The sequence below is a fragment of the Callionymus lyra genome, chromosome 18 (genome assembly GCF_982586985.1).
Source record: "Callionymus lyra chromosome 18, fCalLyr1.hap1.1, whole genome shotgun sequence".
Taxonomy (NCBI): domain Eukaryota; kingdom Metazoa; phylum Chordata; class Actinopteri; order Syngnathiformes; family Callionymidae; genus Callionymus; species Callionymus lyra.
The window spans coordinates 5802368-5828348 of record NC_141835.1 but is presented as its reverse complement, the minus strand read 5'-3'; the positions used below and the strand labels follow the sequence as shown (position 1 = coordinate 5828348).

General features: G+C 38.9%; 1 protein-coding gene across 1 annotated transcript in view; it reads left to right on the top strand.

Moving 5' to 3' along the window:
• Positions 1-25742, top strand: part of galnt16 (UDP-N-acetyl-alpha-D-galactosamine:polypeptide N-acetylgalactosaminyltransferase 16) — a 38009-nt gene extending 12267 nt beyond the window's left edge. The window contains exons 4-15 of the mRNA XM_087779421.1: positions 493-560; positions 5247-5312; positions 5382-5503; positions 13666-13753; positions 13814-13898; positions 13963-14066; positions 14143-14269; positions 16497-16589; positions 16664-16747; positions 18690-18816; positions 20332-20448; positions 25303-25742. Of these exons, the coding sequence (XP_087635547.1) occupies positions 493-560; positions 5247-5312; positions 5382-5503; positions 13666-13753; positions 13814-13898; positions 13963-14066; positions 14143-14269; positions 16497-16589; positions 16664-16747; positions 18690-18816; positions 20332-20448; positions 25303-25446 (1225 nt within the window). The 3' untranslated portion in view covers positions 25447-25742. The remainder of the gene's footprint in view (positions 1-492; positions 561-5246; positions 5313-5381; positions 5504-13665; positions 13754-13813; positions 13899-13962; positions 14067-14142; positions 14270-16496; positions 16590-16663; positions 16748-18689; positions 18817-20331; positions 20449-25302) is intronic.
• The last annotated feature ends 239 nt before the right edge of the window (positions 25743-25981 follow it).

Below are 25981 nucleotides of genomic sequence, written 5' to 3'. Positions count from 1 at the left end.
TTACATAATGTATTACATAAGATACATACATGCAGAAGATCCCCCTGAAATGTGTCAAATTTTGATTAATTTTAAATCATATATATTACAAAATACAAAAATGAGACTCCTAGAGTTTAAGCTTATTGTGTTTATTGTAAGGGGGCGGAAAGTATTTCACCAACATCCAATTCAAACCATATGTATTACATAATACATAAAGGAGACTCCCAGGATTTGAGCTTTTGTTAATTGTAAGGGGGAGAAAAGGGGGCAGAAGACCTCCCTGAAAAAATGAAATACTTCCAAATCTAATTAATTGTAATACATATTACATGGGGATGATTCCCGTCATTTTAAGCTCCCTTTGGCAATTATTAATTCCCATAATGCACCTGAACGTACTCTATTTTTATCTCTCTTCAGATATTTGGGTTAATTAGGTTAAAAAATACTTTTTTGTAGTAGTAGTATTTTAATTTAAAGTTTAAAAAGTGTTTTCTCTCCTGACAGTGTTCTGATGAGAAGTCCTGCTGCTCTGATCCACGAGATCATCCTGATCGACGACTTCAGCTCCGATCGTGAGTCTCACTCATTAGATCCTCATTAACCCTTGAGTCAGGGTCACGGTGACCCGGAGGCCTGGAAACAAATGCATTTTCAGTATCCCTTGTGTTGTCTCTGGGTCAAGGTGACCCGGAGGCCTGGAAACAAATGCATTTGCAGTATCCCTTGTGTTGTCTCTGGGTCATGGTGACCCGGAGGCCTGGAAACAAACATGTTTGTGGTATCCCTTGTGTTATCTCAGGGTCAAGGTGACCCAAAGGCCTGAAAACAAACGTGTTTGTGGTATCCCTTGTGTCAACTCAGGGTCATGGTTACCGGGAGGTCTGAAAACAAATGTGTTTGTGGTATCCCTTGTGTTATCTCAGGGTCACGGTGACCCGGTGGCCTGAAAACAAACGTGTTTGTGGTATCCCTTGTGTTATCTCAGGGTCACGGTGACCCGGTGGCCTGGAAACAAATGTGTTTGTGGTATCCCTTGTGTTATCTCAGGGTCACGGTGACCCGGAGGCCTGGAAACAAATGTGTTTGTCGTATCCCTTGTGTTGTCTCAGGGTCACGGTGACCCGGAGGCCTGGAAACAAATGCATTTGAGGTATCCCTTGTGTTATCTCAGGGTCACGGTTAACGGGATGTCTGAAAACAAATGTGTTTGTGGTATCCCTTGTGTTAACTCAGGGTCACGGTTGCCGGGAGGTCTGAAAATAAATGTGTTTGTGGTATCCCTTGTTTTCACTAAGGGTCACGGGTATCGGGAGGTCTGAAACCAAATGTGTTTGTGGTATCCCTTTGGGTCAAGGTGGGCAACCTTCCTGGCAGTGGTGTAGGTCTTTTTAGGGTCTCTGGGTCACATTGACCCTGAGATAACACAAGGGTCAATAGCTTGAAAAATGAGCAATTAAAGTCAGTAAAAATGTGCGAAAAAGAGATTTGAAATAATACAACAGGTAAACACAGATAATTGTACTTCATTATATATATTTAGTCTCAGAGAGTTTTGATGAGCGACATCAATCAAGTTTGATTGACAGCTGACCAAGAGTGTTGAAGATCCTTAAGTAAGAACTTGGTCGTTATCAAGAGCCTGACCAGGTCTTAGCGGCTAGTTATCAGCAGCACATGCATGTGAGCACTGTGACCTACATTCACTGTGTGGTCACACACTCTCTCACACACACACACACTCACACACACACCCCCACACACACACACACACACACACACACACACACACACACACACACACTCACACACACACACACACACACACACTCTCACACACACACACACTCACACACAAACACACACACACACACACACACACACACATACACACACACACACACACACTCAGACGCATACACACACACACACACACACACACACACACACACACACACACACACACATACACACACACACACACACTCAGACGCATACACACACACACACTCTCTCACACACACACACACACACTCTCACACACACACACTCTCACACACACACTATAAAGCACTCAGAGGTGTTAGCCAGTCGTCTGCAGCTCTAATGCGTGTTTACTTTCTGCTGCTGCAGTCACATGACCAATGAATCTCCAGAAGATTTTAAACCTTTTAATAATCATTTCTATTTACTTTCAACCAGTAAAGGAAGAAACAAACACGTTTGTCAACTAGATTTAGTTTATAATAAATATGCTAAAGAAATGCTAACTAGCATGATGCTAACGTCTGGTTTTACGAGTATTTAGAAATGTTTTGTGTTCTTACAGGTTTTAATATAGTATTTAAACCGTCTTATCATTAATGATTTAAATTATCATTGTAATGTCACGCAATTCATTTTATTACGTTTGTATTTTAATTTCCCTGGTTTAATAGTAAATATGCTAGCGGAATGCTAACTAGCTCAATGCTAACTAACTGCTGCTAACATCTGTCTTCACAAAATTAATGTTTTCCCTGATATAGTTAATAAGCAGACCATAAAGTATTGAACATAGTATTTACAAATGTTTTGTGTTCTTACGGTGACTAATGTAGTATTTAAAACCTCTTATAATTAATTATTATAATTATCATTTTATGTACTTTATGTTCATATTTTAATTTCCATGGTTAAAAAGTAAATGTGTTAGCAGAATGCTAACCAGCCAGGCTAACTAGCATGCTGCTAATGTCTGTTTTCACAGAGTTAATGTAAATTAAATATTGAAATTAAGTTTTTACAAATGTTTTGTGTTCTTACATGATATAATGTATCATTTAAACTATCCAAATATGATTGTATTGTTTATTTTAATGTCAATACCATACATTTTATTACTAAGTATTCTTAGTTTATTTACCTGGTTTAACAATAAATATGCTAGCAGAATGCTAACTAGCCAGGCTAACTAACATGATGCTTACATCTGTTTTTATCGCAACTATAACTTTCATAGTTATGAATGATAAATAGAACATAAAGTATTGCATATGAAGGCATTTTTGTGTTTCTAATCTAATATTTAAACTCTCTTATCATTAATGATTTTAATTGTAATTCATTTGAGGATGTATTTTCATTTCCCTGGAATGCTAACTAGCTCAATGCTAACTACAGTGCTGCTAATGTCAGGAGAGTTATTCATTTTTTGTTTTAGTTTGATTTAATGCAAAAAAAGTATATTTATTTTCAGTAATAGTTTAGCCAGAAAGGGGGAAACAAACAAGCTAAACATGAATTTGACATTTAGCAATTAGCATAAAACCCTGCTAGCGCTAGCTCAGTCGTTGCTCTTAATACTGTTGCTAAAGCCGCTTGTAAAGTTGAGCATCGACTAGTGTATTTTAAAAGTATTTTTAATTTTTATTGTTTACATGTGTAATATTTTTAAGTTTATTTACAGATTTTATTTTATTTTAAAAAGGTTTGCTTGTTTTTGTGACCCTGGCTAACTGGGACAATCTATGAAGATCCTAAACTAGTGCCACAGATCATGTGCGTCAGACTATGACTAGTTTTGACTTGTTGTCGACTCATTATTTCACGATCCTTCGCTCGGCTTAACGTGTTGATATCAAGTTCAGGCAAACGTCCAAACGCTAGCAGAAGAACGGAGCATCCGATTGGCTGTTGGCGAGGGGGCAGCTGTGGGGTCAGGGGGGGCAACATCCTGTCCAGGTCTAATCCTGTTAAGGATCCACTTAATCGTGGCGGAGCCGCCCTCCGTCAAGGACGCCTCAGATCCTCCGTGATTCACCGACGAAAACAAACACTAAAGTTGTTATAACTGACCGTGCGCTTGAACTTCTGTCGGTAATTCAGCAGCAGTCGCCTCCTCAGCAACAGGTTCTCATCTCCAATGCAAACCTTCGATGTTCCTTCAAATGATATCGTCTGATAATAATAAATACTATCATTACCATGATGTATTTGTACTCAAAACAGCGAGTTTAACGTTGAAAATAAAGTTTGACGTGTCGTCGACTACACAAGTAAATTAAACACACTCGAGCAAATGTTACAGCAAAGGATGATGGGAAATCTGGAGAATTTCCTGAAAAAAGTACATTTTAAACAGAACTTTTGTGAAAGTATATCAGTACTATAATAAAGTTTTTTTTATTAATATATAAGTTTGAATATTTTCAGAATTAATTTAAAAAATGTACTAATTTAATATTGTTAATCCAATCATTCACACATTTTTAAACCTTATATATTTTCATTATATATATAAAAAGTTTGAATTTGTTTTTATTTAATAATGAAATTCAATCATTTATAGATTTAAAGGTTTAAATATTTGAGATTAAAAGAAAGAATAATAATAAATGAATTAAAAAATAAAATATTTTCCAAATTAATTGTTCCAGTAATTCGTTAATATTCGTTAATTTGTAGTTTTTTTAATTCCATATAAACATGTTGGTATAAAAGTGTCACCAGACAAAACCAACAGAGCACTGAGTCGAGTCATCGTTACTAAAAATGCGACAAATTTTAAAATTAGTTAATTTAGAAAATTCCTTTTTAAATTATTGAAATAAAAATATAAAATTCCATATGTTCAAAAAAATACACGAAATTTGAAAAAAAAAATTGCTTTTTTTTATATATATATAAAATCAACAAAACAAATCAACCTTTCAATATAGAAAGAATAGAATAAAGTTATTACATTAGAACTAATTGAACCTTAAATATTAACATTTTTTAATGTAATAACTATTAAAAAATATATTTAAAAAATATTTCAGTAAAAAAAAATGAAACGTCTCAACATTTGAATTATTAAATTCATACTCAAATCAATCTTCTGATGTTGTGTTTGTGTCACATCCACTGGTATAGTTTGGTTGACCTTGAACCTTGAACCTTGACCTCGGTTGTATGCCTAAGTGTGTGATGATGGAACGTTGATCTCGTCCTCCTGCAGCCGACGACTGTCAGCTTCTGATGTTGTGTTTGTGTCACATCCACTGGTATAGTTTGGTTGACCTTGAACCTTGACCCCTGACCTCGGTTGTATGTCTAAGTGTGTGATGATGGAACGTTGATCTCGTCCTCCTGCAGCCGACGACTGTCAGCTTCTGATGTTGTGTTTGTGTCACATCCACTGGTATAGTTTGGTTGACCTTGAACCTTGACCTTGACCCCTGACCTCGGTTGTAAGTGTGTGATGATGGAACGTTGATCCTGATCTCGTCCTCCTGCAGCCGACGACTGTCAGCTGCTCGCTCAGGTGCCGAAGGTTCGCTGCCTGAGGAACGTCCGGAGAGAAGGTCAGAACTTTGAAGCGTGAGCGAGACTCAAGGTCACACGCGTGTCTTCACGTCTTCACGTGTTCACAGGCTTGATACGATCACGTGTGCGAGGAGCCAACGCAGCCTCCGCCGCCATCTTGACCTTCCTGGACAGTCACTGCGAGGTCAACGCCGACTGGTTGCAGCCCATGATCCAGAGGGTCAAAGAGGTTCGTCCAGATAATTCATCATTAATCAATAATAACTCATCTTTAATCATTAATAATTCATCATTAATCAATAATAACTCATCATTAATAATTAATAATTCATCTTTAATCAATAATAAATCATCATTAATCAATAATAACTCATCATTAATCAATAATAAATCATCATTAATCAATAATAAATCATCATTAATCAATAATAACTCATAATTAATCATTAATAATTGATCATTAATAATGTATAAATTATCATTAATCATTAATAATTAAAATGTTGTTTTTTATTATTTGCTGTTTATGTTTGTGCAAAAAAATTAAATAATTACATTTATTATACTCACTGTTAACATGAAAATATTCACACCGTTTGTTCCTTTTAGTGTTTTTTATATATCATATTTGAGTTTTTATGTGTAAAATATATATATATATATATATATTTTTTTTTTTAATTCACTATTAACATTAAAATATTCAGTGTTTGTTCCTTTTAGTGTTTTTTAAATATCATATTTGATGTTTTATGATAGTTTTTGAGTAAAATAAAAAATGACATTATTTAATTCACTATCGACACAAAAGTGTTTTCAGAATTTGTTCCTTTTTGTATTTTTCATGTCAAAAAATTTTAAATTCACTATTAACTTGCAAATATTTATAGTGTTGACCCAAAGGCCCGATAACAAATGTGTTTGTGGTATCCCTTACCTTATCTCAGGGTCAAGTTGACCCAAATGCCTGAAATCTGTGGTATCCCTTGTGTTGTCTATGGGTCAAGGTGACCCAAATACAAATGTGTTTGTGATATCCCTTGTGTTGTCTCTGGGTCAAGATGACCCAAAGGCCCGATAACAGATGTGTGTGTGGTATCCCTTGTGTTGTCTCTGGGTCAAGGTGACCCAAAGGCCCGATAACAGATGTGTGTGTGGTATCCCTTGTGTTGTCTATGGGTCAAGATGACCCAAAGGCCCGATAACAGATGTGTGTGTGGTATCCCTTGTGTTGTCTATGGGTCAAGGTGACCCAAATACAAATGTGTTTGTGGTATCCCTTGTGTTGTCTCTGGGTCAAGATGACCCAAAGGCCCGATAACAGATGTGTGTGTGGTATCCCTTGTGTTGTCTCTGGGTCAAGATGACCCAAAGGCCCGATAACAGATGTGTGTGTGGTATCCCTTACGTTGTCTCTGGGTCAAGATGACCCAAAGGCCCGATAACAGATGTGTGTGTGGTATCCCTTGTGTTGTCTCTGGGTCAAGATGACCCAAAGGCCCGATAACAGATGTGTGTGTGGTATCCCTTGTGTTGTCTCTGGGTCAAGATGACCCAAAGGCCCGATAAGAGATGTGTGTGTGGTATCCCTTGTGTTGTCTCTGGGTCAAGATGACCCAAAGGCCCGATAACAGATGTGTGTGTGGTATCCCTTGTGTTATCTCTGGGTCAAGATGACCCAAAGGCCCGATAAGAGATGTGTGTGTGGTATCCCTTGTGTTGTCTCTGGGTCAAGATGACCCAAAGGCCCGATAACAGATGTGTGTGTGGTATCCCTTGTGTTATCTCTGGGTCAAGATGACCCAAAGGCCCGATAACAGATGTGTGTGTGGTATCCCTTGTGTTGTCTCTGGGTCAAGATGACCCAAAGGCCCGATAACAGATGTGTGTGTGGTATCCCTTGTGTTGTCTCTGGGTCAAGATGACCCAAAGGCCCGATAACAGATGTGTGTGTGGTATCCCTTGTGTTGTCTCTGGGTCAAGATGACCCAAAGGCCCGATAACAGATGTGTGTGTGGTATCCCTTGTGTTGTCTCTGGGTCAAGATGACCCAAAGGCCCGATAACAGATGTGTGTGTGGTATCCCTTGTGTTGTCTCAGGGTCAAGATGACCCAAAGGCCCGATATCTGATGTGTGTGTGGTATCCCTTGTGTTGTCTATGGGTCAAGGTGACCCAAATACAAATGTGTTTGTGATATCCCTTGTGTTGTCTCTGGGTCAAGATGACCCAAAGGCCCGATAACAGATGTGTGTGTGGTATCCCTTGTGTTGTCTATGGGTCAAGGTGACCCAAAGGCCCGATAACAGATGTGTGTGTGGTATCCCTTGTGTTGTCTATGGGTCAAGATGACCCAAAGGCCCGATAACAGATGTGTGTGTGGTATCCCTTGTGTTGTCTCTGGGTCAAGATGACCCAAAGGCCCGATAACAGATGTGTGTGTGGTATCCCTTGTGTTGTCTCTGGGTCAAGATGACCCAAAGGCCCGATAACAGATGTGTGTGTGGTATCCCTTGTGTTGTCTCTGGGTCAAGATGACCCAAAGGCCCGATAACAGATGTGTGTGTGGTATCCCTTGTGTTGTCTCAGGGTCAAGATGACCCAAAGGCCCGATATCTGATGTGTGTGTGGTATCCCTTGTGTTGTCTATGGGTCAAGGTGACCCAAATACAAATGTGTTTGTGATATCCCTTGTGTTGTCTCTGGGTCAAGATGACCCAAAGGCCCGATAACAGATGTGTGTGTGGTATCCCTTGTGTTGTCTATGGGTCAAGGTGACCCAAAGGCCCGATAACAGATGTGTGTGTGGTATCCCTTGTGTTGTCTATGGGTCAAGATGACCCAAAGGCCCGATAACAGATGTGTGTGTGGTATCCCTTGTGTTGTCTATGGGTCAAGGTGACCCAAATACAAATGTGTTTGTGGTATCCCTTGTGTTGTCTCTGGGTCAAGATGACCCAAAGGCCCGATAACAGATGTGTGTGTGGTATCCCTTGTGTTGTCTCTGGGTCAAGATGACCCAAAGGCCCGATAACAGATGTGTGTGTGGTATCCCTTACGTTGTCTCTGGGTCAAGATGACCCAAAGGCCCGATAACAGATGTGTGTGTGGTATCCCTTGTGTTGTCTCTGGGTCAAGATGACCCAAAGGCCCGATAACAGATGTGTGTGTGGTATCCCTTGTGTTGTCTCTGGGTCAAGATGACCCAAAGGCCCGATAAGAGATGTGTGTGTGGTATCCCTTGTGTTGTCTCTGGGTCAAGATGACCCAAAGGCCCGATAAGAGATGTGTGTGTGGTATCCCTTGTGTTGTCTCTGGGTCAAGGTGACCAAAAAGGCCCGATAACAGATGTGTGTGTGGTATCCCTTGTGTTGTCTCTGGGTCAAGATGACCCAAAGGCCCGATAACAGATGTGTGTGTGGTATCCCTTGTGTTGTCTCTGGGTCAAGATGACCCAAAGGCCCGATAACAGATGTGTGTGTGGTATCCCTTGTGTTATCTCTGGGTCAAGATGACCCAAAGGCCCGATAACAGATGTGTGTGTGGTATCCCTTGTGTTGTCTCTGGGTCAAGATGACCCAAAGGCCCGATAACAGATGTGTGTGTGGTATCCCTTGTGTTGTCTCTGGGTCAAGATGACCCAAAGGCCCGATAACAGATGTGTGTGTGGTATCCCTTGTGTTGTCTCTGGGTCAAGATGACCCAAAGGCCCGATAACAGATGTGTGTGTGGTATCCCTTGTGTTGTCTCAGGGTCAAGATGACCCAAAGGCCCGATATCTGATGTGTGTGTGGTATCCCTTGTGTTGTCCCTGGGTCAAGATGACCTGAAGGCCCGATAACAGATGTGTGTGTGGTATCCCTTGTGTTGTCCCTGGGTCAAGATGACCCAAAGGCCCGATAACAGATGTGTGTGTGGTATCCCTTGTGTTGTCTCAGGGTCAAGATGACCCAAAGGCCCGATAACAGATGTGTGTGTGGTATCCCTTGTGTTTTGTCCCTGGGTCAAGATGACCCAAAGGCCCGATAACAGATGTGTGTGTGGTATCCCTTGTGTTGTCTCTGGGTCAAGATGACCCAAAGGCCCGATAACAGATGTGTGTGTGGTATCCCTTGTGTTGTCTCTGGGTCAAGATGACCCGAAGGCCCGATAACAGATGTGTGTGTGGTATCCCTTGTGTTGTCTCTGGGTCAAGATGACCCGAAGGCCCGATAACAGATGTGTGTGTGGTACCCTTGTGTTGTCTCTGGGTCAAGATGACCCAAAGGCCCGATAACAGATGTGTGTGTGGTACCCTTGTGTTGTCCCTGGGTCAAGATGACCCAAAGGCCCGATAACAGATGTGTGTGTGATATCCCTTGTGTTGTCTAAGGGTCAAGATGACCCAAAGGCCCGATAACAGATGTGTGTGTGGTATCCCTTGTGTTGTCTCTGGGTCAAGATGACCCAAAGGCCCGATAACAGATGTGTGTGTGGTATCCCTTGTGTTGTCCCTGGGTCAAGATGACCCAAAGGCCCGATAACAGATGTGTGTGTGGTATCCCTTGTGTTGTCTCAGGGTCAAGATGACCCAAAGGCCCGATAACAGATGTGTGTGTGGTATCCCTTGTGTTGTCTCAGGGTCAAGGTCATCATTTGTGAGCAGAGACAAATATTGAATCCGAGCTGGAAGATCAAAGTAAATCCGTTGACGTTTCAAGGAGATAAATGTGAAACATCTGGATCTTAAGCAGTTTTTTATGGATCTTAAGCAGTTTTTTATGGATCTTCAGCAGTTTGTTCTGAGCAGGGATTAGACACGAACGTTCCTCTCGTGTCTGAGAGAAGATCCTTCATCGCTGCCGTTGAGCAACGATCTTCAAACTCCTCCTGACATCGTGAACCTGTGACAGAGCAGCAGCTGCAGATCAAACCTCTGTTGAGAAGAAAGTCCTTCGACTCGTTCTTCTGAGAAAATACTTTTTCTCTTCGACAAACTTCTCTTTCTCCGACTGACACTGATGTGACTGAAGAGTTATTACAGTTATTAGAGTTTCTGCTGAAGGTTTAGAGCACGTGTGTTTTAATAGTTTATTTACTTCACTATCAACATGAAAATATTCAGTGTTTATTCCTTTTTGTGTTCTTTATATCATATTTTTTTGTTTGTTTCTATTGTAAAGTTTATGTAAGTTATGTTAAAATAGCTATTTTTATATTAAATTATGTATTTTTTGTATTAAAACCTTGTATTTTTATATTTAAATATGAATTTTCTATATTAAAATATGTATATTCCTTATATTAAAACCATGTATTTTCTTGTATTAAAACCATATATTTTTTATTAAAATATGTATTTGTTATATTAAGATATATTAATTATATTAGAATATGTATTTTCTATACTAAAATATGTATTTTTGATATTAAAACCATGTATTTTTTTAATATTAAAACCATGTATTCTTTTGTAGTAAAACCATGTATTTTTATGTTAAAACCATGTATTTTTCTTATTAAAACTATTTATTTTAATTTTAAAATATGTATTTTATATTAAAACCATGTATTTTTGTAGTAAAACTATGTATTTCTATATTAAAGTATGTATTTTTTGTATTTAAACCATTTTTAAAATATTAAAACCATGTGTTTTTATATTCAAACCATGTAGTTTTATATCAAATCCATGTGTTTTTATAGTAAAACCATATATTTTTTATATTAAAACAATATATTTTTATATTAAAACCATGTATTTTTTGTATTAAAACCATGTATTTTTTATATTAAAACCATTTTTTTTATATTAAAACCATGTATTTATATATTAAAACCATTTTTTTATATTAAAACCATGTATTTTTTGTACTAAAACCATTTTTTTTATATTAAAACCATGTATTTTTTGTACTAAAACCATGTATTTTTATATTAAAACCATGTATTTTTTGTACTAAAACCATGTATTTTTATATTAAAACCATGTATTTATATATTAAAACCATTTTTTTTATATTAAAACCATGTATATTTTGTACTAAAACCATGTATTTTTATATTAAAACCATGTATTTTTATATTCAACCATGTATTTTTATATTAAAACCATGTATTTTTATATTCAACCATGTATTTTTATATTCAACCATGTATTTTTATATTCAACCATGTATTTTTATATTCAACCATGTATTTTTATATTAAAACCATGTATTTTTATATTGGAACCATGTATTTTTATATTGGAACCATGTGTTGCTCATGAGCTCCTCGTTGTAAATCAATTGAATCATAATGTCAAACAGTATTTTTCCACTTAACAAAATAATACACGTCTTGTTGTTTTTTTGGCCCAAATGTTCTCAACAATATTGTTTATTTTCTGTGGATCTGAGATGAATCTTCGTCTTTATTCAGTCGTTCGTTCATGAGTCACTGACTCTCATCCAATAATCAATGATTACCCACAATCCTCTGAGAGTCAAAGTCACCTTGAATTGATGTAAACTTTCATTTACGCTGTGATTGTTACTGATGTGTTTAGTACTTTAACATGCATCACATGTGGTTATTATACTGTCATCACATGTAGTAATTATACTGTGATCACATGTAGTAATTATACTGTGATCACATGTAGTAATTATACTGTGATCACATGTAGTTATTATACTGTGATCACATGTAGTAATTATACTCTGTTTAGAGCAGATCATGTGATATCAACGTTTTTAATTCCTTCTATTCTAATGATTCATACAAATGTATTGTTACATGTATAATTCTACTTCTACTTCTATTTCTTCTACTACTTCTACTACTTCTAATTATACTTCTTCTACTTCTTCTATTTCTACTACTTCTAATTCTTCTAATTCTACTACTATTTCTACTATTTTTACTATTTCTACTTCTTCTACTTCTACTACTAGTTCTACTACTTTTTCTACTTATTCTACTTCTTCTTTTTTCTTCTTCTCAACCTTTTTTCACTTTATTTCAACAGTTTTCACATCATTCTTTCTTCCTTATGCGATCTCCTCAACTTTTTCCTCTCATTTTTACTTTGAATACTAGTAAAATACTTCACTTTACACATTCAGCAGATTCATCATTCACTGCATTTTGTTGTGTAAATGCAGTTCTTCTCGTTCTGGAGAAACGTTCTGTATCTTGATGCTGTGAACAAACACATAAATATAATAAACGTGTTATTGTTCACTTTGTTTTGAATAAAAGTCTCTAGTTGTCGAATATAAAAGATGGAATATGTTCCATGTATACTTCTACTTCTACTTCTAATAGTTCTACTACTTCTACTTCTACTACTTCTACTTCTACTTCTACTTCTACTTCTAATAGTTCTACTACTTCTACTTCTACTACTTCTACTACTTCTACTTCTACTTCTACTTCTACTTCTACTTCTACTTCTAATAGTTCTACTACTTCTACTTCTACTACTTCTACTACTTCTACTACTTCTACTACTTCTACTTCTACTTCTAATAGTTCTACTACTTCTACTACTTCTACTTCTACTTCTAATAGTTCTACTACTTCTACTTCTACTACTTCTACTACTTCTACTACTTCTACTTCTACTTCTACTTCTACTTCTACTTCTAATAGTTCTACTACTTCTACTTCTACTACTTCTACTACTTCTACTACTTCTACTTCTAATTCTACTTCTACTTCTACTTCTACTTCTACTTCTAATACTTCTACTACTTCTACTACTTCTAATTATACTACTTCTACTACTTCTACTACTTCTACTACTTCTACTACTTCTACTTCTACTACTTCTACTACTTCTAATTATACTACTTCTACTACTTCTACTACTTCTACTTCTACTTCTACTTCTACTTCTACTTCTAATACTTCTACTACTTCTACTTCTACTACTTCTACTACTTCTACTTCTACTTCTACTTCTACTTCTACTTCTACTTCTACTTCTACTTCTACTACTTCTAATTATACTACTTCTACTACTTCTACTACTTCTACTTCTACTACTTCTACTACTTCTAATTATACTACTTCTAATTATACTACTTCTACTACTTCTACTACTTCTACTACTTCTACTACTTCTACTTCTTCTACTTCTACTACTTCTAATTATACTACTTCTAATTATACTACTTCTACTACTTCTACTACTTCTACTACTTCTACTACTTCTACTACTTCTACTACTTCTACTTCTTCTACTTCTACTACTTCTAATTATACTACTACTACTACTTCTACTACTTCTACTACTTCTACTTCTATTACAACGTCTACTACTTTGTCTACTACTTTGTCTACTACTTTGTCTACATGTTTTTGTGACATCATCAGTATTTGATTTGTCTAAACTTTAATTGACTTCGACCACGCGTGTCTTCAGGATCACACGCGTGTGGTGAGTCCCATCATCGACGTCATCAGCCTGGACAACTTCGCGTACCTGGCGGCCTCGGCGGACCTGAGAGGAGGTCGGTGTCTCGAACAATGGCTAACAGGAAGTGAAGAACAACATCCTGTTTGTTTCCCAGGCTTCGACTGGAGCCTCCACTTCAAGTGGGAGCAGATTCCCATCGAGCAGAAGATGGCCCGGAGCGACCCGACCCAGGCCATCAGGTACAAGAGGTGCCACAAACATGCCACCCGCACTTTCACCCTAAACCCCGTGACCCGTGTGCAGGACGCCCGTCATCGCCGGAGGGATCTTCGTGATGGACAAGAGCTGGTTCAACCACCTGGGCCAGTACGACACCCACATGGACATCTGGGGGGGCGAGAACTTCGGTGAGGGAGGGAGTTTTTGTGGAAGAAAAAAGACGAGATGTTTTTGACTCTCTCTGGATGGTGTGGTTCTGCTCAGAGCTCTCATTCCGGGTGTGGATGTGCGGAGGAAGTCTGGAGATCCTGCCCTGCAGCCGCGTGGGTCACGTGTTCAGGAAGAGACACCCCTATGACTTCCCAGAAGGCAATGCTCTCACCTACATCAAGTAAGTGGTTTTTTACATCCGCAATATATCATGTTTTTTACCTGATATTTGACGGCACTGTTTTGAATGAAAAAGAAAGAAAATTGACCTTCAAATGACATTTATTTACTTTATTTTTTTAATAGTTTACAGTTCAATAAAATGTGTATAAAATAAAATAATTTGCTTATTTAATTGACAATTAATATCCAAATAATCACGGCGTTTGATCATTTTTTGTTGCAAATAAAGTTCTAGCCTCTAGATGGCAGCAGTTATTACGTCGTCAGCAGTTAAAGGAACAATAAAATGACAGCAGTGACTGAGGACGAGAGGATACAGTCGACTACAGCAGCTTTAAAAGCTGATATAATATAATCATTTTAATTGAATTAAATTAAATTAAATTAAATTACATTCGTGACCCGTGAATCAAAGTTGCATTGTTACATTTAAATAATTTAAATTTAATAAATAATCAATATAATTCAATAACTGCAGTCAGCTAGACATAGTAGTATATGACCGGTAACAGTTCCAGGGCCACATATACACAGTTACAGGGCCACATATACACAGTTACAGGGCCACATATACACAGTTCCAGGGCCACATATACACAGTTACAGGGCCACATATACACAGTTACAGGGCCACATATACACAGTTACAGGGCCAAATATACACAGTTCCAGGGCCACATATACACAGTTCCAGGGCCACAAGTACACAGTTACAGGGCCACATATACACAGTTACAGGGCCAAATATACACAGTTCCAGGGCCACATATACACAGTTACAGGGCCACATATACACAGTTACAGGGCCAAATATACACAGGTACAGGGCCACATATACACAGTTACAGGGCCACATATACACAGTTACAGGGCCAAATATAAACAGTTCCAGGGCCACATATACACAGTTACAGGGCCACATATACACAGTTACAGGGCCACATATACACAGTTACAGGGCCACATATACACAGTTCCAGGGCCACATATACACAGTTACAGGGCCACATATACACAGTTCCAGGGCCACATATACACAGTTACAGAGCCACATATACACAGTTACAGGGCCACATATACACAGTTACAAGGCCACATATACACAGTTCCAGGGCCACATATACACAGTTACAGAGCCACATATACACAGTTCCAGGGCCACATATACACAGTTCCAGGGCCACATATACACAGTTCCAGGGCCACATATACACAGTTACAGGGCCACATATACACAGTTACAGAGCCACATATACACAGTTACAGGGCCACATATACACAGTTCCAGGGCCACATATACACAGTTACAGAGCCACATATACACAGTTCCAGGGCCACATATACACAGTTCCAGGGCCACATATACACAGTTCCAGGGCCACATATACACAGTTCCAGGGCCACAAGTACACAGTTACAGAGCCACATATACACAGTTCCAGGGCCACAAGTACACAGTTCCAGGGCCACATATACACAGTTACAGGGCCACATATACACAGTTACAGGGCCACATATACACAGTTCCAGGACCACATATACACAGTTACAGGGCCACATATACACAGTTACAGGGCCACATATACACAGTTACAGAGCCACATATACACAGTTACAGGGCCACATATACACAGTTACAGGGCCACATATACACAGTTACAGAGCCACATATACACAGTTACAGGGCCACATATACACAGTTACAGGGCCACATATACACAGTTACAGGGCCACATATACACAGTTCCAGGACCACATATACACAGTTACAGGGCCACATATACACAGTTACAGGGCCACATATACACAGTTACAGAGCCACATATACACAGTTACAGGGCCACATATACACAGTTACAGGGCCACATATACACAGTTACAGGGCCACATATACACAGTTACAGGGCCACATATATATACAGTTCCAGGGCCACATGTGTTCAGGGGCCCCAGTGTTGTGATGCATGTAAAAAAGAAAAACATCTGTTTAACAAGATCATTTCAAGACAGGTTTGGGTTCAGACTTGATTCTTGTCGTCACACAGTGACCTCACCTCGAAGACATTTGAACACTCGTGTGTGTGTGTGTGTGTGTGTGTGTGTGTGTGTGTGTGTGTGTGTGTGTGTGTGTGTGTGTGTGTGTGTGTGTGTGTGTGTGTGTGTGTGTGTGTGTGTGTGTGTGTGTGTGTGTGTGTGTGTGTGTGTGTGTGTGTGTGTGTTCCCAGGAACACTCGTCGAGCTGCCGAGGTGTGGATGGACGAGTACAAACAGTACTATTATTCCGCGCGACCGTCAGCTCAGGGAAAAGCTTTCGGCAGGTTTGTCTGACTCATCGTTTTTATACATTTATTCTTGTTTATTCCGTTTCAAACTTTGTGTTTTTCTCCTCAAGCATCACCGACCGTCTGACGCTGAGGCGGAAACTGAACTGCAAACCTTTCCGTTGGTACATGGAGAACGTTTACCCGGAGCTCAGGTACTTCCTGGATGATCCTCGAAATGTTTGGTCCGTGTGTGAATAACGTAGCATTTGACAGACGTGTGAACATGTCTAAAACATGTTTAGAGCACATGTAAAACACATCAAAAACCCATATAAAACCTGTCCAAAAAATGTGTAAAACACATCCAAAACATTACTAAAACACGTCTAAAACACATTAAAAACACGTCTAAAATATGTCTAAAACATGTCTAAAACACATCAAAATAACATCATAAATCTACAACACATCTAAAACACGTCTAAAACACATCAAAATAACATCTACAACACATCTAAAACACGTCTAAAACACGTCTAAAACACATCAAAATAACATCATAAACACATCTACAACACATCTAAAACACGTCTAAAACACATCTAAAACGCATCAAAATAACATCATAAACACATCTACAACACATCTAAAACACGTCTAAAACACGTCTAAAACACGTCTAAAACACATCAAAATAACATCATAAACACATCTACAACACATCTAAAACACGTCTAAAACACGTCTAAAACACATCTAAAACGCATCAAAATAACATCATAAACACATCTACAACACATCTAAAACACGTCTAAAACACATCTAAAACGCATCAAAATAACATCATAAACACATCTACAACACATCTAAAACACGTCTAAAACACGTCTAAAACACGTCTAAAACACATCAAAATAACATCATAAACACATCTACAACACATCTAAAACATGTCTAAAACACGTCTAAAACACATCTAAAACACATCAAAATAACATCATAAACACATCTACAACACATCTAAAACACGTCTAAAACACATCATAAACACATCTAAAACACGTCTAAAACACATCAAAATCACATCATAAACACATCTAAAACACATTTATAACGCGTATAAAACACATCAAAATCACATCATAAACACATCTAAAACACATCTAAAACACGTCTAAAACACATCAAAATCACATCATAAACACATCTAAAACACATTTAAAACGCGTATAAAACACATCAAAATCACATCATAAACACATCTAAAACACGTCTAAAACACATCAAAATCACATCATAAACACATCTAAAACACATTTAAAACGCGTATAAAACACATCAAAATCACATCATCAACACATCTAAAACACGTCTAAAACACATCAAAATTACATCATCAACACATCTAAAACACGTCTAAAACACATCAAAATCACATCATAAACACATCTAAAACACATTTATAACGCGTATAAAACACATCAAAATCACATCATAAACACATCTAAAACACATCTAAAACACGTCTAAAACACATCAAAATCACATCATAAACACATCTAAAACACATCTAAAACACGTCTAAAACACATCAAAATCACATCATAAACACATTTAAAACGCGTATAAAACACATCAAAATCACATCATAAACACATCTAAAACACGTCTAAAACACATCAAAATCACATCATCAACACATCTAAAACACGTCTAAAACACATCAAAATCACATCATAAACACATCTAAAACACATTTAAAACGCGTATAAAACACATCAAAATCACATCATCAACACATCTAAAACACGTCTAAAACACATCAAAATCACATCATCAACACATCTAAAACACGTCTAAAACACATCAAAATCACATCATCAACACATCTAAAATACGTCTACAATACATCTAAAACTGAAACATATTAACATATGACACACACAATGATTACATGACACACACAATAATCACATGACACATACAATGATTACATGACACACACAATAATCACATGACACACACAATGATTACCTGAGACACCCAATAATCACATGACACACATTATGATCACATGACACAGACAAAGTTTTAAAATGCATCATGAAACTCAAAAACTAGAAGTAAACCCTAAATACTCATGTTTCTCCTCAGAGTACCAGAACAAGACGCTGTGTCGAGTCTTCTCAGACAAACTGGTTTGTGTCTCGAGTCTCGCGGCTCAGACAACTTCGGCCTCACAGAGTGTAGAGTCGTAGGTGGCAGCAGACCTCAGGCGCAGGTCAGTCTTTACAGTCTTTACAGTCTTTACAGTCTATACAGTCTTTACATTCTTTACAGTCTTTACAGTGCTTACAGTCTATACAGTCTTTACATTCTTTACAGTCTTTACATTCTTTACAGTCTTTACAGTGCTTACAGTCTTTACATTCTTTACAGTCTTTACATTCTTTACAGTCTTTACAGTGCTTACAGTCTATACAGTCTTTACATTCTTTACAGTCTTTACATTCTTTACAGTCTTTACAGTGCTTACAGTCTTTACATTCTTTACAGTCTTTACATTCTTTACAGTCTTTACAGTGCTTACAGTCTTTACAGTCTATACAGTCTTTACAGTCTTTACAGTCTTTACAGTCTTTACAGTCTATACAGTCTTTACATTCTTTACAGTCTTTACAGTGCTTACAGTCTATACAGTCTTTACATTCTTTACAGTCTTTACAGTCCTTACAGTCTTTACAGTCTTTACAGTCTTTACAGTCTATACAGTCTTTACATTCTTTACAGTCTTTACAGTCCTTACAGTCTTTACAGTCTTTACATTCTTTACAGTCTTTACAGTCTTTACAGTCTTTACACAGAAATGACATTAAAAATATTTTCCCACCTCAGCGTAAATACTTTTTATTAATCTACACATATATTTTAATTAATCTACAAATATATTTTTAATAATCTACACATATATTTTAATTAATCTACAAATATATTTTTTATTAATCCACACATATATTTTAATTCATCTACAAATATATTTTTATTAATCTACAAATATATTTTAATTAATCTACACATATATTTTTATTAATCTACACATATATTTTAATTAATCTACACATATATTTTTATTAATCTACACATATATTTTAATTAATCTACAAATATATTTTTATTCATCTACACATATATTTTAATTAATCTACACATATATTTTAATTAATCTACAAATATATTTTTATTCATCTACACATATATTTTAATTAATCTACAAATATATTTTAATTAATCTACACATATATTTTTATTAATCTACACATATATTTTAATTAATCTACAAATATATTTTTATTCATCTACACATATATTTTAATTAATCTGCAAATATATTTCACCAACTTTTACCACGGATCTGAGAAAATATTCACTTTATTTAATGCATTTTTTAAATATCTTTTTATCTGTAATACATTAGTAACTATAGGTTTGATATTTAAAAGGTAATAATTGTTTGAATTATTTAATGAAATTAACAAAAATAATGTTTTAACTAAATAATAGTTACAAAACAAAAAAAAATCTCTTTTATATACTGTAAGCCTGCTAAAGGCCTCGGCTCCTACAAGGGTTTGAATGTATTTTTCAGGTTTGAAATACATGATATTTGTATTTTTGTGTTCATTTATATTTTTTGTTCACAAATAATGTCATTTATTCTTCAATAATCTTCACTTTTATTCATTTAAAAATACAGTTAAAGGTTTATTTTGTGCCGACTCATGCTTGTGGTCCTCAGAGGTGGGAGTTGATCGAGCCCCTGATCCGGCAGCAGGATCTGTGTTTGGCCATCTCGGCCTTCACCGCCGGGTCAAAGGTCAAGATGGAGCCCTGCAACGCCAAGGAGCCCCGACAGGTGAGGAGTCGAACTCTGACCTTTGAGTGAATCTGGAGACGGACGGCGGCGAGGAGGGGGGGGAAGCATTAACGCGTAACACATGCGCGCCGGTGTTGATGGAACGTCCTGTCGTCTCGGCGGTCGTCGCTTCGAATCCCCTGAGAGGGTTTTTGGGGGCGCGCCAGCAGAGAGTCTTTGTTCCGCCGTCGAGTTCCTTCACTTTGAGTCTGGCTTTCATTATTTCCTCGTTTCAAATGTTCGTTAGTCGTTGATTGACAGTCAGAGCTGAGCTCGGAATCTGAAGAATTTTCCAATTCACTCGTTTTTTATCACTTTTTATGGAAGATTCGTGTCGACGGAATAATTAATGGATACATTTGACATTTAGACTTTTTTTTAATGTTTTTTTAAGAATAAAATGAAGATTGTTTCTATTTTGAAAGGTTTATATTGTTTTAATTTAATAATTAATTCAATAATTCAATTTTCTTTTAATTTACATTTTTAAACATCAAATTAAACATTATTATTCCTTTAATTCAATTCAATAATTCGTTTTTTTTTGTAAAAAGTGGTTGAATTTAATGTTTGACTTTTTTATTTTTTATGTAATAATTCAATTCAATCATTTCTATATTGAAAGATTGATTTTTTTGCACATAAAGTTTAATATTCAAATTTTTGTTTTACAATTTTTAGCGACAGACTTAATTTTTTTAGTTGAATTAAACATTTTGCCTTTTAATTCAATATTTTGACATTTGAAGCTTGAATTTCAAAATAAAATGTCGGTTTAATCAGTTTTTACCCTTTAAGACGCTTTTAAAGTGAAATATTGATTTGATCGTTATTTATTCGACCATTTTAGTTAAATTAAATATATATATATGTATTGTTTTAAATAGTTGTATATTAACAAATACTATGGAAACAAATACATCGATTCTTCTTGAAACATATATATATATATTTAAATGTTTTTTTTTACATTTAAATGACGTCTCTTTCAATCAGGAAATCAACATTAGTGAGTTTATGGACTTTAATCGTCTCCATCTCGCTCCACAACACTGATCCGAGGCCCTGCTCTCTCTCCTCCTCCACCTGCTCTCTCTCCTCCTCCACCTGCTCTCTCTCCTCCTCCACCTGCTCTCTCTCCTCCTCCACCTGCTCTCTCTCCTCCTCCACCTGCTCTCTCTCCTCCTCCACCTGCTCTCTCTCCTCCTCCACCTGCTCTCTCTCCTCCTACACCTGCTCTCTCTCCTCCTCCACCTGCTCTCTCTCCTCCTCCACCTGCTCTCTCTCCTCCTCCACCTGCTCTCTCTCCTCCTCCTGCTGCTCTCTCTCCTCCTCCACCTGCTCTCTCTCCTCCTCCACCTGCTCTCTCTCCTCCTCCTGCTGCTCTCTCTCCTCCTCCACCTGCTCTCTCTCCTCCTCCACCTGCTCTCTCTCCTCCTCCACCTGCTCTCTCTCCTCCTCCACCTGCTCTCTCTCCTCCTCCTGCTGCTCTCTCTCCTCCTCCACCTGCTCTCTCTCCTCCTCCTGCTGCTCTCTCTCCTCCTCCACCTGCTCTCTCTCCTCCTCCACCTGCTCTCTCTCCTCCTCCACCTGCTCTCTCTCCTCCTCCAACTGCTCTCTCTCCTCCTCCTGCTGCTCTCTCTCCTCCTCCACCTGCTCTCTCTCCTCCTCCACCTGCTCTCTCTCCTCCTCCACCTGCTCTCTCTCCTCCTCCTGCTGCTCTCTCTCCTCCTCCTCCTGCTCTCTCTCCTCCTCCTCCTGCTCTCTCTCCTCCTCCTGCTGCTCTCTCAGGCCCCTCCTCCACCTTCTCTCTCTCCTCCTCCACCTGCTCTCTCAGGCCCCTCCTCCACCTGCTCTCTCAGGCCCCTCCTCCACCTGCTCTCTCTCCTCCTCCACCTGCTCTCTCGGGCCCCTCCTCCACCTGCTCTCTCTCCTCCTCCACCTGCTCTCTCAGGCCCCTCCTCCACCTGCTCTCTCAGGCCCCTCCTCCACCTGCTCTCTCTCCTCCTCCACCTGCTCTCTCAGGCCCCTCCTCCACCTGCTCTCTCAGGCCCCTCCTCCACCTGCTCTCTCTCCTCCTCCACCTGCTCTCTCGGGCCCCTCCTCCACCTGCTCTCTCAGGCCCCTCCTCCACCTGCTCTCTCTCCTCCTCCACCTGCTCTCTCGGGCCCCTCCTCCACCTGCTCTCTCTCCTCCTCCACCTGCTCTCTCAGGCCCCTCCTCCACCTGCTCTCTCAGGCCCCTCCTCCTCCTGCTCTCTCAGGCCCCTCCTCCACCTGCTCTCTCAGGCCCCTCCTCCACCTGCTCTCTCGGGCCCCTCCTCCACCTGCTTTCTCAGGCCCCTCCTCCACCTGCTCTCTCAGGCCCCTCCTCCACCTGCTCTCTCTCAGGCCCCTCCTCCACCTGCTCTCTCAGGCCCCTCCTCCACCTGCTCTCTCTCGGGCCCCTCCTCCACCTGCTCTCTCTCGGGCCCCTCCTCCACCTGCTCTCTCAGGCCCCTCCTCCACCTGCTCTCTCTCGGGCCCCTCCTCCACCTGCTCTCTCTCGGGCCCCTCCTCCACCTGCTCTCTCAGGCCCCTCCTCCACCTGCTCTCTCTCGGGCCCCTCCTCCACCTGCTCTCTCTCGGGCCCCTCCTCCACCTGCTCTCTCAGGCCCCTCCTCCACCTGCTCTCTCTCGGGCCCCTCCTCCACCTGCTCTCTCTCGGGCCCCTCCTCCACCTGCTCTCTCTCGGGCCCCTCCTCCACCTGCTCTCTCAGGCCCCTCCTCCACCTGCTCTCTCAGGCCCCTCCTCCACCTGCTCTCTCTCGGGCCCCTCCTCCACCTGCTCTCTCTCGGGCCCCTCCTCCACCTGCTCTCTCAGGCCCCTCCTCCACCTGCTCTCTCTCGGGCCCCTCCTCCACCTGCTCTCTCTCGGGCCCCTCCTCCACCTGCTCTCTCAGGCCCCTCCTCCACCTGCTCTCTCTCGGGCCCCTCCTCCACCTGCTCTCTCTCGGGCCCCTCCTCCACCTGCTCTCTCAGGCCCCTCCTCCACCTGCTCTCTCGGGCCCCTCCTCCACCTGCTCTCTCTCGGGCCCCTCCTCCACCTGCTCTCTCAGGCCCCTCCTCCACCTGCTCTCTCTCGGGCCCCTCCTCCACCTGCTCTCTCGGGCCCCTCCTCCACCTGCTCTCTCAGGCCCCTCCACACGATCTCTGAAGCACCGACTCGTTCTCTCTGGTCTAAATATTTCATCACAGCTTCATCAATAATCCAGACTCACAGTTTCCTGATTCATTTCTCGACGGACTTGAATAAGAAAACATGAAGACATTGTTGAGAAAGTTCGGCTGCAGACGAGAGAGAAATTCAAACACAGTTAAATACAATAAAATGTATCATTTAAATATATAATATAATGATGTCATAATATTTACAGACCGACCTTCAGGTAAAAAACGTAAAAATAAATCATGAAAAGTTAGTTTTTCAGGTTTATTTTTGGAGCAAACGTTAAAGGAAACACCGTAGTTTTCAAAATAAAACAAACTCCAGACAGTAATAATCGAAATTCAATAACTTAATTCCCGAGTTATGGCGTCACATGTGGATGTTGACACTCACAGGAGTTTATCTTCCTCTGGTCCGCTCTCCGACCCGTCCAGCTGTCAATCATTGATAAGGTTCTCCTGACTCGACTCAAACGAGGACTGATGTCAGTTTAGTAGAACTTTATTGATCGCTGAGGATCCATCAATATGTGAACCTGCTCGACTCGAGTCCAAGTCCTGGAGTGTCGTGACTCAAGTGTTGCGTAACAACGTGTTCGACACAAAACTCTAGCATTTCATTGGAAAATACTTTCAGGGGAAAATAAGCAGAAGAGAATTTAAAGAATGTGTTTTGATTAGAAAAGTAGAACCTTTAAGAAAACTGAAACATATGTAGAAAACTAAAATAAATTAAAACATTTTTTTTAAAGAGAATTAAATAAAATGGAAGAAAAAACATTTTCTTTTATTTCAACGTTTTACTGTTTTTTTTCTGTATGAGAAAGTTTACTTTCCTTTTATTTCAATTGTATTTTCATTGATTTTTTTGTTTATGATCAACCAAAATAACCAAAAATTAAAAAATAAATTAAATTAAATGAATATGGAATAATTTATGTATTTCTTTTCTTTTCGTTCATTTTCTTTTTATTGGATTTTAATAAGTAAAAATCAATAGAAAACAAACAAAAATATATATAATATGAAATAAAAATGGGCGAATTTACATTTTTTTACAAGTTTATTTTAATGTTTTTTTTGTTGGTGTTGTTTGTTCGAGAAAAGTCCGACAACACAAAATACAAAACCAAAAAAGGAAAAGAAAAACATACAAAAAAACAGATACAAATACAAACAGAATTGATTTTTTACTTTTCTTTAAAGGAGATTTTTTAACGATTTTTGGTGTAAGACGAAGGTCAAAACGACTAAAAAACAGATGGAAATAACATTAAAACAGGGGAGTTTTTTTTTATTTTATTTTATTTCAAAGTTCTTTTTAAAGATGTTTGTTTGTGAAAAGAGTAAAAGTACCAAAAAAGACAAAAATGGAATGTATTTTTTAACTTTTCTTAAAAGGTGATTTTTTGGTGTAAGACGAAGGTCAAAACGACCAAAAAACAGATGGAATTAACATTAAAACAGGGGAGTTTTTGAAAATGTCCTTTTATTTCAAAGTTCATTTCATAGATGTTTTGGTTCAATAATGTCAGACCAGATGGAGAAAAAAAAGCTAAATTCTCTCTAAACTCAGAATCTCAGACACTGGTTTGGACCAGAATGAAGGTTGAAGAGGTCAAAGGTCAAACTCCTGCTTTGATTCCAGAAATGGAAGCCCAAAGGTGCGGCGCTGCAACACACGGTCAGCGGGCTCTGCCTGGACAGCCAGACCCCGGCCGGTCCCCTGGTGGTGGCTCAGTGTCGCGCGCAGGCCTCCGGCCAGACCTGGGAACCTCAAGTCATCACCTGAGGACCAGGAACCCCCGATGTTCCCTGATGTTCCCTGACGTTCCTGATGATCCTGTAACTGACCTGAAGAGTCCCGGCAGCACTTTACGAGAATCACCCGAACTTTCGTTGGAGCAGCTTGGTTTCCGAGCGACTCTTCTTCTGGACCATGAAGATTATTTATTGTTTTGCATGGTGAGACCCAAAGAATGTTTTGATTTCGCCTCCATCGACCTGTAAATACTGAAGCAGGAGCTTCTTCTCGCGTCTGTGTCGTTTCAACAATAAACGTAGTGACAGTCGGTCCACGACTCCAACGCTTGTTGACGTTTTTACACTTTTCTTCACTCGTTTTCTCCTAATGTTTGATTTCTAAACACCTGATTGGTCGAGGATTTAAAAAACCACGACTATAATTACAAGATAAGATAAATATTAAAAGTTATCTCGAACAAAACGAGCTCGAATCAACACAAAAATCATCGTCTGACTCTATTATTATAATATATTAAATATAAACATTTTTTATTTAAAGTCACAATTTTAGAAGTTTTTAT